At 34.6% G+C, this 18,542-nt stretch overlaps 2 protein-coding genes and 1 long non-coding RNA gene across 7 annotated transcripts; 1 reads left to right on the forward strand and 2 right to left on the reverse strand.

Moving 5' to 3' along the window:
- Nucleotides 1-2,976: 2,976 nt before the first annotated feature.
- On the reverse strand, nucleotides 2,977-5,925 carry nitr8 (novel immune-type receptor 8). Of its 3 annotated transcripts, none has more exons than XM_039659292.2 (6): nucleotides 5,692-5,923; nucleotides 5,193-5,543; nucleotides 4,517-4,870; nucleotides 4,080-4,196; nucleotides 3,941-3,990; nucleotides 2,977-3,735 (listed from the first exon to the last, which is right to left on the reverse strand). In XM_039659292.2, the coding sequence occupies exons 1-6, from the start codon at nucleotides 5,720-5,722 to the stop codon at nucleotides 3,610-3,612; spliced, it is 1,029 nt and encodes a 342-aa protein (XP_039515226.2). In that variant the 5' UTR covers nucleotides 5,723-5,923; the 3' UTR covers nucleotides 2,977-3,609. The 3 variants fall into 3 exon arrangements, with proteins under 3 accessions (XP_039515226.2, XP_039515225.2, XP_039515227.2); XM_039659291.2 differs by having other exon boundaries at nucleotides 4,517-4,873; nucleotides 5,692-5,921; XM_039659293.2 differs by having other exon boundaries at nucleotides 3,619-3,735; nucleotides 3,941-3,980; nucleotides 4,517-4,873; nucleotides 5,692-5,925.
- A 4,203-nt stretch (nucleotides 5,926-10,128) lies between these two features.
- LOC120470367 (lymphocyte antigen 75-like) lies at nucleotides 10,129-12,305 on the forward strand. The gene has a single exon (XM_039659906.2). The coding sequence runs from the start codon at nucleotides 10,818-10,820 to the stop codon at nucleotides 11,571-11,573; it is 756 nt and encodes a 251-aa protein (XP_039515840.2). The 5' UTR covers nucleotides 10,129-10,817; the 3' UTR covers nucleotides 11,574-12,305.
- A 2,166-nt stretch (nucleotides 12,306-14,471) lies between these two features.
- On the reverse strand, nucleotides 14,472-18,198 carry LOC120470369 (uncharacterized). Of its 3 annotated transcripts, none has more exons than XR_016168287.1 (4): nucleotides 17,243-18,198; nucleotides 16,532-16,919; nucleotides 16,285-16,452; nucleotides 14,472-14,853 (listed from the first exon to the last, which is right to left on the reverse strand). It is a non-coding gene; the product is annotated as an uncharacterized LOC120470369 (long non-coding RNA). The 3 variants fall into 3 exon arrangements; XR_016168286.1 differs by having other exon boundaries at nucleotides 16,532-16,608; nucleotides 16,800-18,198; XR_016168283.1 differs by having other exon boundaries at nucleotides 16,532-18,198.
- Nucleotides 18,199-18,542: the final 344 nt, after the last annotated feature.

Here is an 18,542-nt window from a genome sequence, read left to right on the forward strand (position 1 = left end):
GACTCCATTGCCGCTGCTATTATACCTTTCTTTATTTTATCTTCCATTGTCTCTATATCATCACTAGACTCAATCTGGCTCAAACTTCTATCACTTTCTCTTTGAAAATGTTCCCAATTAGCCTTCTCAAATATCCATCTTCCTCCTCTTTCCTCTACACTTTGAGGTAATGAAATATTAATTTTACATAATACTGGGTAGTGATCACTTCCTATTGTCCCATCCTTATAAACACTCCAATTACATATCGCTGCCATACTGCTAGACACCAGTGTAAGGTCAAGTACAGATTCCTTCCCCGTACTAACCTCTATCCTTGTTTTACTTCCATCATTTAAACATACTAGGTTTTCCTCATCCAATAACTCTTCAATTACTTGTCCATTACTATCCATCTTCTCACTACCCCACAATGAATTATGCGCATTGAAGTCCCCACACCATACAATATTATTATTGTCTTTCCCCTCTATTTCCTCAAGTTTATTTATATCCAATTTCCTACACGGATTGTAATAATTTATAACTACAATTTTTTTCCTTTCACTCCATATTTCTACCACTACATATTCTTGTTCCTTTCCTATACCTAACACCCTATACGAAATCCCTTGTCTTATAAATGTAACACATCCCCCTCCACCACCATTTTCCCTATCTTGTCTAACTGATACGTATCCATATATTATAAAGTCCAAATTGGGTTTTAACCAGGATTCCTGAATGCATATAACGTCTGGCTTTTCTCTTCTATTCCGTATAAATTGTTTGAAGTCCTGCCCATTTGCAATCAAGCTTCTTGCATTCCATTGAAGGATTATGCACGCGCTCTTCTTCTTCTTTTCCTTTTTCTTCTTTTCGTTTCATGGCCGTTCACTCCTTTGGAGTATTACCGCCACCTACTGTATACCTTACGCACATGATTAATGGATCTGATTAGGAAGGAGAGAAAAAAAAAAAACCTACCATCCTGTAGTATCAGAGCTCGTGTATCAGCTGACGCTGCGTGTTCAGCTCCTCCAGCTTCTACACTGAGCTCCTCAAACCTCCAGGATGATCAGAAACTTGTTCTCCTCCTCAGGCTCTTGATCATGTGATCTAGTCCTGTAAGCTCTAAAAAAGTTATCACTTCCTTAAACCTCTCTCTATCACTCAAACCCTTTCCCAATAGGTCCATAATGCTCACTGGCCTGTTCTTTATATTCCTAAAAAGAGCCCTACGCTGATATTCATATTTACTACACTTAAAAAACACATTTTCTACTGTTTCAAGTATGCCACATTCATCACACATACCATTTCCATGCTTTCCCATTAATGCCAGTGTTGATTTTAACCCTGTATGACCCATCCTTAATCTAGAAATCATTACTTCTTCCTTTCTGTTTTCCATTGCACAAATATTTTATTCCTATACTGATTTTACAATACTATAATACCACCTACCTGTACTGCTACTTTCCCATCTTTGTTGTCATATTCTTATTATTTCTCTATTAATTATTGATCTAACTTCATTTCTTCCTAAAGGTATCTTAATATCTACCAAGTCTTTCCTTAATGCTTCTTTTGCTAATTTATCCGCTATTTCGTTTCCTACTATCCCAATGTGTGCCGGTACCCAACAAAAGTATACAAGTCATGCACGCGCTCTTAAAGGAACATATACCATATACTCACTAAACAAAGAGGAATCGTTAATTCACATTTTATCTCTTAATTAGAGCTAGATACAAAATAATAGATTGAAACAACCCATTAAAAGAATAATTATATTCAACTGGGTTACCATACGCTGCTAAATAAATAATACGTGGTTGGTTAACAGCAGTGATGTAGGTACCTGGAGAAGTATCAATAGAGGGCAGTATGTGATTGTATTTTCTCTAAGGTCTTTATGTTTTTGTTTTGTTTTGTTTTTTTGTTTTTGGACAAAACCACAACAAATGAATTAAACCATGAAACCAATCTCAGTGTTAAAAGTCATATGTAAATGAAAGACATATTAAAAGCACAGACCGTTATAGAAAGAATACATTTTACAGAAATTTATCAAGCTGTTGCCATTTTACTGTGTCAATGCAGTAAACATTATTTTTATTTATGATATCAGACATTGAAGTATGTTTCAGATACATTATTGATAGGTTCGTTGTTTAGGTCTTTGGAGAATTCAATCGCATGTCTGGGGAAAATCTGAGATCTCACTTCTACGCAGCATTGGACACTTTGCAGGTTTGTTTGAAATTTTCCGGGAAAAAAGGAGGGAATTTTGCAACAAGTTAATTCAAAGGTTTTTTTTTTTTTTTTTGGATGCTGTCTTCGAATCATGATTTCCATATGATTGTTCCCCTCGGCCAATAACTTGTACCTGTCTCCACTTTTTCATAGCCATCTGATGTAACATTTGTTCTCACCATATACTTCAGGGACTTCCAGTCCTCATGGGGGGTGACCCAAATGAATTTTTCAGGACATACTTTGTAAGTAATGATATTGGTGTTTCTGCTTTCTTAAATTGTCATTTTGTTTTATTCCATGAGAATATGGCTCATGTTAGGAAAAATATAAATTTGGGTATACTAAATTTAGACTACTAGAACACATTTGATTTCATTCAGCAGGTATTTCCGTCTTTGGGAGGGAAGAATGTCAAACCCAAACTCCTAACCCTTAAAAAGAAACCCAGCTTTCTGCCTTTAAAAAGCTGCTGTGTTTAAGATGTAGGCATATTGGCATATTCACTTGCACTAATTTCAAGTGAAGTAAATAAGTAGGGTTAGGAAGCCACATGCTGGGTAAAGGTATAAAAGGTTTTATTTCAATGTAAAAGCCAGGTAGAAAAGGTTTGGGTTGTAAAGGCCTATTTTATGCCATTTTTGCTGTTTGAAAATGTCATTACAGCAGAATGCTGCTAACCAAGAGGTCAAGAGTGTTTAAAAAAAGTAACACAGATGTTTTAGAGTATATGTTTATTGTGATGTTCTTACATTTTCTGTAAAAAAAACTTGTTTTTTACAAAAAATTAAACAGTTGAGAATTTCACACTTGTGTTAAGTGCATTAGAACACAGCTTTTTCATGACATGAAAAATTGCCATGTTCAGTTGAACTACTAAAAATACGTTCACTTTACTTGAAGAAAATGTGGAAACCGATTGCACATGTTTTTTTTTTTTAAGTCTCCGTAGCATAAAATGGCAGATTTAAACCATGTTGAGAATAATAGATGTTTGGAGAACACATGATACTGTTCATTAAATGGAATTACTCAAGTGATCTTACTATTAAATCTTAAGTAATATTAGTGAATATTGATCTGTTACATTAAACAAACTTATTACTTAATTTACTTGGGAAGAATTTGCTTTCTTTACTTTTAGCTGAGTATTAACTTAACCTCAGTTTTCCCTTTAAGTTTCCTTTGCAAAAATATCAGTTTCCAAACTTTTTTTTTTAAAGTAAACTGAACTTACAGTTTTGCCATATTTGGACAACAGCTATTTTGTTATTGCTCTACTGGATTTTATAGGATGTTATATTGTTACATCATCATACTTTATGCATTTGCACTTTTGGATCAAACAGGACTACGTCCAATAGTCCTTTGTTAGGACCTGATCTTTGAGTAGACCTCATTACGCTGGGAAACGTTGTGTTGTTTAGCTCCTCTAGAGGGTCGTGATCTACTGTTGAAACTCACAGACGTGTAAGTCAAGGCGTCTGCATCTGCAACCTGATAAAGCAAGATTTTTGCAAACCAGTCGTATACATATTTTATTTAAGTAAAGTGTGCTCAAGTAGCTAAACTTTAAATGATTTAAACTAAAAATGAACACTGAAGATGATAGTAAATGAACATGAAACATTAGGAAAAATCTGAAAAATATGCAAGTATTCAAGTCGTTCATGAAACTTCTGGAATATATCAAAAAATGTACCTGCTGAGTTCCTTCAGATGTCTCTTGACGACAAGATCTCCTGAAACAGGCTAAAAAGAATGAATGTCAGCTTTATAGTCTTGCAAATAAAACTAAGAATCTGATACAAAACTATTCTGAAAACATTTAAATATGATACCTGATGATCTGCCTTGGTCCTCACATCGCACAGCCACAAGTAAGATCATTATTATCATAGAAATGATGTTTGACGAGACCAGTATAACAAACAATGGAGTTGCTGTCGACTCGTTGTCTGTAAGAAAATAGTTTTTTTTTTTTTTTTTAAACCAGACTTTATATTAAAATCAAAATATGTTGCAAAATCTTATTTTTCATAACTTGAAAACTTAGGCTTGGACCACCTAATTCTTTCTAAATCTCTACTGATTTTTTTTATTGTAAAAAACTGTGGTGTAGCCTACTGTACATGATAATTCAACAAACATTCATAATTTTAAAAAAAATCTTAAAAAAGGATTTTACCGGCATGATAAATCATTATAAATGCTATAATTATTTAGATACACATTGGAAATATTAACTTGTAAGTCGCTTAAGAGGGCTTAACTTTACCAGGTATGAGTTCTAGATCAGTTCCATTTCCAAACACTATCTTTCCGCATGCGAGTACAGCACAGTAGTAAGTACCAGCGTCAGAAAGGCTAAGGTTCCTCATTGCGAGGGTGTAAATGCAGATCTGTGTAGTAGAGTCACCCTCACAGCCCTCTTCGTGCTGTTTCTTCATTTCTTCATCAGCGTAAATGATGGCAGGATGAGATTCATCTGCAGCCTCTCTGAACCAGTATGCATGATGTCCTCCTGCACATTTCTCATCTACCATTCTGACTCTACACACCAGGGTAATGTTGTTTCCAATGTGCGCTTTGTCTGAAGTAGGCTCCTGAAGAACCATTGTAGTGGTGTGTTCTTCTTTAAAGGAAAACCAAAAGTATTTTATTACATTTTTCTTTTATAACTTATAGTCTCTTATAACTTATAGTCTTTTTAATCACCTTTATCACTCTAAACAATGCTGGGTTGTTTCAACCTAAATTTGGGTAAAATATGGACAAACCCAAATGTTGGGTTAAACAGTAATTCAACATTTGAATCACTTTCAACTGTAAATTTTTTAATAACATTTTTAACCCAACATATTTGACCCAAATTTGGGTTGAAACAACCTAGATTTTTTTTTTTTGATTGTAGATATGAAGTAAATTTGATATAATGAAAGGCAAAAACGTACCACGAAGCATCAAAAATGTTCCAGGTCCAAAATACAGTTCTCCCAACGTTACCACTCCACAAAAGTATGTTCCTATATCTTCCTTTTTAGTCAAAGAAATATGTAAATGATAAATTCCTTTTTTTATTGTTACGTTAAAACGGCCATCTGTATTTCCATCAAAAAATTCAACATCCGTCATGTAAATATACGTTTTTAAAATGGCTTGAAGTTTCATTCCCATCCCCTGCTTGTACCACACCATATTGTTAAAATCTGTATTGGGTAAGTAGCACTCAATAGTGACATCATCACCCAGTTTAGAGGTTTGCAAACGTTTTGGCTGCTCAATGTTTTGTGCCCCGATGCAACCTGAATAGAAAAAGCATGGTAAAGATGTGTTATACAATGCTTTTACATAAAGAAGTTAATTTCAGAATGTTAGTTGCTTGGTTGAAAAAGTTAAAATGAATAAATCACAATTAGATGATTATATTCAGTCATTTAAAATCATACTTACAAACAAAGGTGAAGAATAAAACTGTGCTCATGTTGCTTTGATGTGCACGCAAAGAATGAGAGATGGCAAGGTGCACAATCTAACTAACTAAATCAAATGGAAACTGATCCGGGACATGATTGGTTATTCTCGTATGACAAAGTCAAATTTCATTGGCTGTCCTCCTTTGGGTGTGAGGTGCCACTTTCACCAGCAAAGGAAATGGTTATTTTTATAAACACCAACAATAAAATGGAAATAATAATAAAATAATACAACAAAAAAAAGAGATACAAATAATAAAAATCTATATTTTCTTAAAATTAAAAAAAAAAAAAAAAGAAAGTTTTGATTGTTTCATTTTAATGCCATGGCTATGTTCAAACATTTTCCTTGTGACTTTACTGTGGCTATTTTACAATTGTAAAGCTTAAAATAATTGAAGTGACCCCCCTGGAGTAAAACAAACTGAATTAAACATGTTTAAAAGCACTCCAGCTCTTGTGAGGGGGTGTGACTTGACCTGTGCAGATGCTTGCTAGGCTGCGTGGGCTGAGCTGAGCTTAATCAGGGTTGTTTTTTAAATCTAAATCTCTTTTTATTTTATTTTTAATTTGATACAGTTTTTAATTACATTTACACAATAAGTAGAGCCGGAGCATGTCCTTGTCCGTGGTGCTGAATCAAGTCAACTGGGTTTAGGGCTTGGTGGTGAATGTTGGAAAAATGGTGCTTTAGTTACCACTTATTGATGAGCACAATTGTATTGTTCAATAACAGAACGTAAGATCAAGACTGAAGCTGAAATGTAATGTAGATTCAAATCACACTAACAATATCCTAAAATAGATGGAACAATATGACCTAGATCTCTCAATGCACATCAGTGGGCCTTGAAGTCACTATACAGTATAATACAACTTGACATTCTTTTTTGTTTTATGTAATATAAACAGTTTATATTATAAAGGATTAATGTGTGCACTTTATTTTTTATGAAGATATTAAACTATAAAAAGCCAACTGAAATTAGTCAATTGCTGTTGTTTTTTTATGATTAACAAATTTAAGAGTAGGGGGTAGGGTAGGGTTACAGTTACACGCGATCAGGGCGTCATTTACCTGACGATATCAGATATTGAAGCATGGTCAAATGCTTCCCAAGGCCTTAAATTAATTTCTTATATTTTTATCATGATGCAATCTTTTCATCTCACATTCAGGGAATCCACGGCAAAAGTCGTCTTTGAGCATGTGAATCACTCTAAACAGCAAGTATGTTATTGCTCTATGTGTTATAGTTACAAAACGATATTACTTTAATTACATTTGACCCTATAGTTCTCACAATTATATTAATATATATAAAAATGTAAGTATCAAGGGTGTGCATTTTAAGGGATACTTTTAGATGCTTTATAGGGTTAATTATCGACTTGTGCATGTTCTATTATGTTCTAATTCATGTAATGAATATATTCATAATGTTAATGTTTCTCTTGATATTCAATGTATGGGAGAGACCGCCTTAGAGGCATGGGGATAAATAATTGTAATACTTCTGAAAGTAACAGGTTTTACACTCGCACTTACTGTTGATTTGGAAATGTTTGACCACAGAAAAGTGAGCCCTGCTGGGGGCTTTCTGACTGCGCTTTTCTATTCTCATTCTTACAGGTTGGCTGCAAACTGAGCAATAGGTGGGCTCAGTGTCCAAAACCACAAGCACATGTTGCATCAAGCAGCAGCCTCTGCAAACAACAAACAACAGCACAGCTTCTCACATTTCTTTTCCACCTGAAGGTCGTTTTCTTCCTCTAAACGTATGAAATCCATTGATCAAATTCTGCCTTGCTTTTTTTTGATAGCTTTGGTGTCTGACTTTTGCCTTGTAACTTTAACTTTGAATTATAATTGCCTATCTTTATTAAATATACTAAAACAAAATTTTACTTATTTTTTCTCAGACACATAGAAAACCCTAACTTTTAAAATTGCAACGTACAATTTATCGGTTAATGTGCACAATTAGCATTGGTGTGCAACCACATCAATCAGTTTTTTATTACATAATTTTAGCCTGTTTTTTGAAGTTTAATTCTGCTATTTCCATTACAGTGGCAGTCTGTTGAGAAGAAGGAGGGGTGTTTGTTAAGAAAGAGACGTGAATACTGCTGAGTAGACTGTGTGGTTTTGTTGCTGTGAAGGAGGGTCAAACTTGTGGTTGGAAAACATCTAAACATACACAAACATTCAAATACAAACAACACATGTGTCACGTTAAGCATGACTTATCTGTGAATAAATTATAATAGTTTGTTTATAAATGGATTTATACCAATCAATAGGTACACTATAAAATGCTTGGTTGTTTCAATCCAAACAGCAAATTGGGTCAAATTGGGTCAAATATAGACAAACCCAAATGTTGGGTTAAAAATGTAATTAAAAAATTTACCATTGAAAGTGAAAGTTTAAGTTTTTGGTTTGTCTATATTTGACCCAAATTTGGGTTGAAACAACCCAGCATTTTTTAGAGTGTTAGTTTCCTGAATCATGATGATACTTCTGTATTGCAGTGCATTTTGTATTAAACAACAGATGATTATACGTGAATTAATTGCAAACCTCAATGAATAAGTTGGTCTGTTGATGTTCACTCCAGCAGAGATCAGTCTGTTCGAGCAACTACTTCCTCTTACTGATGGTGCAGGAAATGCACTCATTGTCTCCGCCTTCTGTATTACGTCTCACTTTTCTTATACAGAAAATAACTCCTCCTCTTCGATGCTCATGATTTATGGTGCTAAAAGTTATTATTTTAGATTTGATTTTGATTTTATTTCATATTATTCATTATTTAAAGAGTAACTAAACACTAAACCAGCTTTTTTTAGTTAATGATTTGTAAGAATGGATCTTTATTAATAGCCTACTAGTCATTGATTCGAGTAACTTTTTTGACATTTGTTTATAAAGTGTTCTATTTCTACAATATACGGTGTAAAAACGTCTTAATGCTGCCCTCTTCAGGTTGAACGCTGGCTACTGCAGTTGAATTTTCCTAGTGGATGTTCCGCACTTCGTGACGTACGCAGGTTTCAGCTCACCACGCGAGCTACGCCCTTGGCAGTATAAAAAACCATCTTGTGTCGTCAAAACCACTGTAGGGAGTCAGGAATTGGAATTGTGAGTATTGAAAACGACCAGGATAGAGTGTTTTAGCATCACCTCTATCTCCGCTGGGGTCAGCCCACTTTTTCAGCATTTTCAAATATTGCCAGTGAGTGGAGTCAGGCTCTGACCAGGGGTTTAGTTAGGCTACCCTTTAATAACCCACAGTTTCTCTGATTAAACGTACAGTATGTAATTTTTAATTTTCTATCTAGTTACCGACATTCTTTAAAATATCTTTGTGTTCAACAGAAGAACTTAACTTATACAGGAACTACATGAATGCGAGTAAAACAAAATTATCATTTTGGGGTGAACTATCCCTTTAACATAAATGAATTGCTTATGTTTCCAAATACCCACAGTATGACCTACTCTGAATCTGTCAAAGAAACACCATGGTGTGTGAGGCTTCAAGTATTTGCATAGTTCCTTCCAGGCAAATCTGCTTATGCATGCAAGCTAATAAAAGACCAATACACAGCACTTTTTATGTCCAAGATTGACTTGGCAAAAATAAATAAAAGAAGTAAGATTTGAATAAAGATTAAGCGTAGCATCAGTTATGCCAGCTGACTCTCAGCTGATCCACATCTATTAGGAATATGCAGCCCGATCTCAGTCTCATGAAGATGCGTATCTACACCACTGTGTCATTTCTCGTGGCATTTATACGCCAAAAGTGTTTTTTTCGTGTATATGGTACGCACTAAAAAACCCTGGGTTAGGTTTAGGGGGGAGGGGGGTGGGGAGTTCGTGCGTATTATACGCAAAAAAGTGCGTATCATATGTACGCGAAAATCGCGTGCCATATACACGCAAAAACTGTTTTTGGCGTATAAATGCCACGAGAAATGACATTCGTGCCATAGATACGAACTTTCATGAGATCATGACAGCTATCTATAAACTCCTTCAGTTCGTTGTATCAGCAGCTATCGCATTCCTCAAGAGTCAATTACCCTCCTCTCGTCAGACAGGTTTTGGCATTCTGATTCTGAATCAGACAAAAAAAAAATTCTAATTATGTTGTACAAAAAAAAAATGAATTAATGATATCTGAATGATACATTCATGTTGGCTCTGTTCTGTTTACCCAACCCGATCTCACACGATCTCACTCGTACGATTTTGCTAAATCGTATTTTATGAATTGGCCAATTTGTATGAATTCGTACGAATGACCTACCCCTGACCCCGCCCCTAAACCTAACCATCAAGTGGGTTTAGACAAAATCGTATGAATTCGTACGAGTGAGAATTAGCCACTTTTTAACCCAAAATGGACCATACCGCCAATTCAACACTGTTTATTTCATTTGTATCATTGTTCTATTGCCCCAAGGCGTCACCTAACTGACGCCTTGGGAAGCATGTTGACCATGCTTCAATATCTGAACCATTAGGTGCCCTTTAGCGTCAAATATTGAAGCATAATCAAAAGGTGACGCCTTGCGGTGAGAATGCGACAATGCGTCGTATATTGTGTTTATTTGTCCATGCTTGTAGTTTGATTATTTGTTCACATTATATTACTTGTCTTTAATAGTGTTTGAAATGAATATTTTATATTATATCTATGGGGATTTTTTAAAAATTCTTTTCATTTACATTTTTCTTGCATTCCATGTAAAAAGTCTGGCGAGTAAAATAAATGTACTAGCCAATGGTGAGGATTGAAGAGTCAAAACGAGAGTGTTTTTTCAAAATCTACAAACACACTAGCATCTCTGCTTTTTGTGTGTGTGTGTGACAACCTTACAGGCATAAAAAATTTTTTTAAGAAAAATAAAGTGTATTTTTTCTACACTTGCATGTTATCTTTGTTTAAGCACGGTTTGAATACTTGATACACAAATACTTGCCTGACCGTCTGGTTGGTCAGTGCCTTCCAGTGTTTTTATTGTCTCTCAGAAATAAAAGACACCCCTTTATCACTGAGCACACACAAAGAGTAGATCATCTGTGTAGAAATGAAGGCTGCCGTCGCCGTGGTCCTGTTTTTGAGTCTCTTTAGACTGAGCTTCAGTCTCTACAGAAAACACTTCTTTGTGAATACATTAATGACCTGGAAAGATGCACAAAAGTACTGCAGAGAATACCATGATGATCTGTCCACTGTCAATAAAGAAGAGGCACAACTGCTCTCTGCAAATCCAGGAATCATTTATGAATATTTTTGGATTGGACTGCACATTAGTCCTAACAACCGAGAACAATGGATTTGGTCTGGAGGTGAGGATGAAAACATCGACAATTGGAACATTGGAGAACCAAACCTACTACACACTGAAAAGTGTGGCATTGTAGGAAAATATAATTCTAAACTGTACAATGCTCCGTGCTCATGGACTCTACCATTTTACTGTATGAATGTCTTTGAGCTCATTCTGGTGCGTCAGAATAAGACGTGGGATGAATCCCTGGACTACTGCAGACAGAACTACACTGACCTGGCAAGTCTTAGTTCTCAGAGGATTATGGCAGAGGCGATAACTAACACTATAACATCTCAGACAGCTTATGTGTGGACTGGCCTGCGCTTTATGGCTGGCCATTGGTTCTGGGTCAGTGGTGATGATCTTCAATATAAAGCCTGGTCTGTGGAGGGGGAGCTCCAGTGTCCTGCCAGAAATCTGCGCTGTGGAGCTCTGGATAGACAAAATAATGTTTGGAGACCCAATAATTGTGAGGATAAACTGAACTTTCTCTGTCTTAAAAAGCTATAAATGTGCTTCATGTTGCAATATACATCCATTTCTTTATGTAGGCCTATATATGAAATTGATTCTTTTATAAATCATGAGTCTATAGAAGTCTATTGCTTTACAGTAGGCTATGTATGGTTGTTAAAAATAATGCATTTTGAATCTTTCATTTTAGTCGTGTCAACATGTACATTGTCTTGTAAAACAATGTTTAGCTGATGTTTAAGATCTTTTATGAGCTTGCAGATACATTATAAATCACTATTGTAAAATACAAGATTTAGATGCATAGTTAGATTTTAATAGCCATGTTAAAAAGCTATGTGAAACGATCATGCTTTGTTTTTAAACTCAATGATATTTTCACGTAGCCTATATCATACGGATTAACAGTTTGGTCTAGGACTAACCAGGCTGTAATGTATCAGATTGAATGTCTTTATAACCATGCCTTGAAAAGTTTATGAAGCACATAAGATATCATCATTGTAAATATAAGATTCTAAGTTTTGCTCATTTTGTTTGTTTCCATTATGTAGATCCACCAGAGCGGCTTCTAGCTGCAATTGTAAAATTTTATTCTGTAAAACATCATTTGTCATCATCATCTGAAAGGTGCATTTTGGAATTCACTGCCTGATCATTTCAATTCTGCTGCAAGTTTTAATATTTTTCAAAAAACTAAGTCATGGTTAATCCAGCAAAAAACTTTTCTTTTTTTTTTTAAATGTATTATTATTGTTGTTGTAATTGTAGTCCATAAAAGGCCCTTCTAGCCTTATACTGTGTATAAAACACAGTTACTAAACACATGTATAAAACTTTATGATAGTTGTTCAAATTAAAACCACACTCTAAAAAATATTTTCAAGATTTGTTATCACAACATATTTTCTTTTGTCAAATCAACTTTATAATAATTTATTTAGTTGAGATAACTTATTATTTTCAGTTTCTGATGGTTAAATTAATCTACTTCATTGTATTAACTCACTTTTTCCAGTTCAATCAACTTAAAATTTTAAGGCAACCCAGGTTACTTACTTTTTTTTAAGTTAAACCAACAAAACATTTTTTCAGTGTAGTAATCACAACATTTTTTCATTTGTCAAATCAACTTAAATAATTTATTTAGTTCAGATAACATATAATTTTGAGTTTCTGATGGTTAAATTAATCTCCTTCATTGTATTAACTCACTTTTTCCAGTTCAATGAACTTAAAATTAAGGCAACCAGGTTACTTACTTTTTTAAGTTAAACCATCAATATTTTTTTACAGTGCATATATATTCTTGTGTGAGTTTGTGTGATCTCTGCAAGAGTGGGGTGAGAGTTCAAATGTTAATTTGCCCATGACCTTTGTCTCATAGACCAGTGGTCTATCTTTTCAACCAGTTTCCAGTTTTCCAGTCTTACAGGTCCAACCCCATACAGAGAAAAGAGATTCTGTGCACAGGGGAGAGCTTGTTCTTTTCATAATTGGCCTGAAGCCCCAGATGGCCATGGTTCTTTAGCACCAAATCCTTGTATTTGCAAAACTCTCATTATTGAAAACTGCTCTCACAATGCAAATCTCACTCGCTAATGTCGATTGGCTTGTTTTGCTTACACTCAAAGATGATTTGGCTCTCAGGTCAGGTGAGATCCAAAAAACACATGACAGCCCATTCTGGTGCATCAGAACAAGACATGGGAGGAGGCCCTGGACCAGTAAATTTAGGTAGGTCTTAGCGCTATACTTTATGATAAACATTTTATAAGCTTTATATTCTAATCGTGAAGACATGCAGACACACTTTTGTCAGGTCTAAGGTCTTAGCATTATTCAGCCTGAAGGCGGTGCTCTAATGTTGATTGATAGGCACTCAGAGAATGCTATTTTTGAATTGTCGTAATGCTGTACTTATTGCCTCAGAATGTTGTTTTAGAATGTTACGAATTGTAGAGGAATTCTGGTGAGGAAAAGTAATTTCTATTCTCAGAACAAACATAAAACAAACACAACAGAACTATGCAAAGCCTATTCAATTTACTTCAAACTTTCATTAATTTGATATGAAGAACAGACATGGCAACTAATCACTGACCTGATGCAGACTAATGTACACATATTTGAAGTGGTTTGATATCAACAAATCGCTCTGAGTCTGGAACGAAGGTGGTCAAGTGAAAATAAGCGGTCTCAAATCTCCCCCAACGGCTCTCAATAGGCTTTATGCACAACTTACTTCCGCATTCTCTGTAAAACAGGTCGAATCGCTTCCGGTCCAGGTCTTTTGTATGTTTTTCATGAATTTTTTTGCGGTTTTACTCAAGATAACTTAAAAGGAGCGAGCAAAGATTAGCATAAACAATATCCCTCACATGTGCAGATTAATATTTAAACGTTTTATATTTTTTATTCTTCACAGTAACGTTTAGATATTTAAATGGACAGGCATTTTGTCCATTTAAATATCGCCAATAACAAAGTGAACTAGTTAGGTTAGCTGATTACCTTAAATATCCATAGATATAGTCAGTTCTTACGGCCGTTCTGACAAGCGGATGCGATGAGACCCGTTTTCCGGTTTGGTCACGTGACGCACGGCATAAAGCCTATTAATCCGCGCTGCAGTTTTATTTTTCACCACAGATTTTACATTGGAAAATTGTGGGGAGCTGAAAAGCTGGGGAGGCTCAGGCACCCGCTGCCCGGTTAAGTACAAAATAAAAGTCTTGACAATTCTGACAAGGCTACTTGTAGCTTTGCTGCTTTTTATGTGTTATATGCTTATATGCCCTTTTTTTGTTTGTTTTTTTGTTTGTTTGTTTTTTTGCTGTTTTACTTTTCTTACTTGTGTGTTCTGTAAAGCACTTTGGTCTGTCTAAGCAGCTGTTTAAATGTGCTACATAAATAAATGAACTTGAACTTGAACAATTCTGAAATATTTATTATAGAAAACTGAAAATATTTACAATTTATTACTGATACAGTTTATATAGAGGTATTTTGTTTAGAGCCCCACCTGCCCATACAGACAGCTGCCATTGTATTTACATCCATACATTGCATTACAGCTTGTGCAGCTGCCCTGGACTATTGCAGACAACACACACACTGATGTGGTGAGTCTAAACTCCCCGATCATTGTAACAGAGGTGATAAATAACAACATTATAACATCTCAGACAGCTTATGTGTGGACTGGCCTGCACTTTATGGCTGGTCATTGGTTCTGGGTCAGTTGTGATGATCTTCAATATAAAGTATCTCTGTGCTCTGAGGAGGAACTGCCAGAAATCTGTGCTGTGGAGCTCTGGATAGAAAAGAGAGGGTTTAGAAACACAGACTGTGAGAAACTCAACGTAACATACTTAAAGCAAATATATATTGCATTTGAACTGCAGTATGCAAAATGTTATGGATATTGCATTATGGATCATTTTCAGTTGAATCTTTCCTTTCATTCCACACATTTTTTTTTTACATGACTACTAATCAATCTACAATCGATAATACAAATCGTAATGCTTAAATGTAATTTTATATCTATTTGTTTTGTTATTTCCAAACTGAAATCTGATTCCTGCTTTCTAAGATATCAATTATTTAGCAGAAATGTATACTGCAGTTACATTTTGTTTATCAAATACAATAAGAACTTGCACAGGTTATCATTAGTTGATGTCCTTATATAGACACACTTTTGCCATAATGAATATGTAATTGTTTCAAAACATATTACATTTAATTTAATGTTTTATTTAGTTTGGTTTTATTTGAATGCAGTATAATGGCATTATACTGCATTCAAATAAAACCAAACTAAATGGTTTTATTTGAATGCTTAATTAAAATCGAGCATTATACTATAATGCTTGTTTTTTGGGTGAAGAATGGGTACTCCATTGAGATCTATTCAATATTTTTACTCAAATACTAACTCAATTTTTTTCAGCCGACAGATCTACATTTATTAGCAAAACCATCTGCAACACAAACCTAATTACTATAGATAAATAGGTTGGTTTCTGTAGACATGAGTGCTGACTGACACTTACTGATGATCAGATTTAAAGACTGAATTCGTTACGTTTATATTATGATAACGCACAAGCATGCTGATGCTTTCCCGTCTGCACGCAAATGTCACTTTAGGGTCTCCGTAATTCACATTTTACTATACGGTTGAAGAAACAATAGGGCTATAAACAGACATTTATTGTAAATTATAGGCTAGCCTACTTTTTAGCCTAAGCTTTTTTAAATGGTTACCAGCAAATGAGAATTTGAGTTTAAGATCCCAAAAGATACTTTTAGTAGTTTAAAACCACCATCGTTAATTTTAATATTAACAATTGTGCCAAATAGACATTGGATTTGTCTACCTGATATGGCCATAGTGATAATAACTGAATACTGTATTAGTTTGTGTATTTAGCCTAGATGCTCACGTCTGAAATAAAATTATATCCCTAATAATTAATGTATAGCATATATATATATAACCAAATATATAGCCTTTCCCTCTTGGTTTATAAATATTGTATGATAGTTAGTTATATATAGATATAAATAGATAAGATATATAGATAGATATATTAAAAAGTAGTTGATCCTGGATGAGGAATAGCAATGCATTTGTGAAACTAAGTCTTTGGTAAGTAATTATGTCTAAATCGTAAATACAGTCACGATCTATGCTATGCATGAATTGTTTAATGTGTCCACAGCTCTGTATAGTCACCTGAAAATATTAATTTTCCTCAGTGATGTTTGAGATTTGACATTTAAGGCTGGAATAGACCGTGTCCTTTCCGCTCTTCTCTCTCTGCTCATTCTCTGAGTTCTCTGTTCTTGTGTTGTCTTCGGGGAACTGTAGCATTGAGTAGTCAAGCTCCGTACTCTCTTGATCCTGTGAGGGGGAAAACCAAATATGTGTTTTGTCTATAAATACATTAAATGGATTAAACATATTAGATATTATGACATACAAGATGACTACTGGTATCAGACGCTGGTGAGTTTGGTTGAGGAGGGACAGCCAGAGAATGAAAGCTTCTCTGATGTGCTGCAAGAATTAAGAAGGGGATCGAATTAAATAATGGTAAAGAAAAACAAGACTGAATTGTTTGAATGAATGAATAAATGAATGAACACTTCATTAAAGTGTAACACTGCTATTTAACATCTATTGAATGTCTAAATAAACATAAATATTACAATATTGCTTTCAGGTAACAAAATTAAAATGTACTTCACCAGCACACTGTTCACATTTTCTTCTCCTCAGCCGTTCGCATAGAAGAATGTTCACTACTCCACTGAAGATCAAAATCAGAATATTGCAGACAAACACCACTTCGAAAAGTGTTGTACATTCTGAACAGCCCAAAATATATAAATTAAAAATCATGTTGTTTTTGGAATCCATGAGAATAAATGTATAATGGGCCTAATTATCACTCAGATATTTAGCAAATAATAATAGAAATATAGAATACTGGCATTTGCAAATTGTTCTGTTTCTTGGATGGATTGTTGCATATCAGGAACTAAGTTCATAATATATTTATTGATATTAAATTATGGATTTTTAATGCTTTACATTTAAATGTAATTTTTGGAGAGTAATTGCTAATGTAATATTTGAATTTCAGAAACTTGAGAGAGTTTGCAAGTGCATGATATTTTAGAAATGTTACCTGCCATTTTGTCACCTAGAACAGAGAGACATAAAATAGTATGTTAATACAGTTAACATTTACAATATTCAGTAAATGTCCACTGACCTTGACAGAAAACCGACTTACCAATCTTTTAGACAGCGAGAACTCGTCACACAGTTGTTCTGAATGAGAGTCTTTGAGCTTTATATAGACATCATGTACTGTGCAGTCGCTGTAGCTCAGGGAGAGCAAAGTGCACATGTGTGGGTTTGCTCTGAATGTTGCTTGAGAGTGTGATGGAAATTTTAAACTGTATTTTCAATCCTAATTGTAATATCTAATATTTAATATGCTAATACTTTGAAATGCCATGTGGGTTCTGTTCTGTGTTTTTGAACGGTGTAGGCATGTTGCCGTACCACTGTGTTGAATGTAAAAATAATATGAAATTAAACTAGACATATGTCCTGAAAACTTGTGATTATGAAGTAATGAAGAACCAATCAAATTGTAGGGAAATAATGTAATGTATCATGTCATTTTGCCATACCCCTATTCTATAAAACCTGTTGTATTTGCATAAACTGGTGGGATTCTCAATGGGATTTGTCTGGGATCCACCAGCCATGCTTGTTGCTTCTTTTTGGGAGAACTGAGAACAGCTCGGAAAGATTTAATTAAAGCATTTAGAGGACATTTGCTGAGGTCTGTCTGTTATTACTGCTGTGCAACACTTACTAGGGAAGTAAGTTAGTTAGCAAGTAAGCAAGAAAACAAGTAAGTTAGAATTATAGAATTAGACTCGGCTGTAGTCGACGTCAATATATAGGCACGCTAGAGTATAAGTCTTATAGTGTTTATGGAAAAAATCCACTACAAGAGACATTTTAAAGACATTTAATCATTTATAATACATGTTCAAGTTGTAAAAAATGATTTCTTAATTGGTTTTATGCACAGCTGCACTACTTCCTGTATTTCAGCCAGCTCCTTGTTTCCTGTCTGCCATTATTGGTCAAACTGATTAATCCAGGTGTGTCTGATTATTGTTGCTGTGACTACTGAGGTCAGGCACACCTGAATTAATCAGTTTGTCCAATAATGGCAGACAGGAAACAAGGAGCTGGCTTAAGTTCAGGAAGTAGTGCAGCTGTGCATAAAGCCAATTAACGTGGAAATGACCCTCATTGTTCAAAAGGACATATAAGCACGTATATTTGAAATAATTACGTTAATATGTGCATTTGAGGCAAAAATGAAAGCATGCTCTTCTCCATAATTTAAACCAACACAAATTCAATTTCAAATTGATAAATTTACATGTAAATTTAGAGGT

Source organism: Pimephales promelas, chromosome 1, assembly GCF_988280905.1.
Source record: "Pimephales promelas chromosome 1, fPimPro1.hap1.1, whole genome shotgun sequence".
In the NCBI taxonomy this organism is placed as follows: Eukaryota; Metazoa; Chordata; class Actinopteri; order Cypriniformes; family Leuciscidae; genus Pimephales; species Pimephales promelas.

Coding starts and splice junctions, on each gene's coding strand:
- nitr8 (XM_039659291.2), bottom strand. CDS start 5,722: ATGAGCACAGTTTTATTCTTCACCTTTGTTT. Junction 4,197..4,516: donor TGATCTAGAACTCATACCTG/GTAAAGTTAAGC, acceptor ATTTTCTTACAG/ACAACGAGTCGACAGCAACT. Junction 3,991..4,079: donor GGACCAAGGCAGATCATCAG/GTATCATATTTA, acceptor CATTCTTTTTAG/CCTGTTTCAGGAGATCTTGT.
- LOC120470367 (XM_039659906.2), top strand. CDS start 10,818: ATGAAGGCTGCCGTCGCCGTGGTCCTGTTTTTGAGTCTCTTTAGACTG.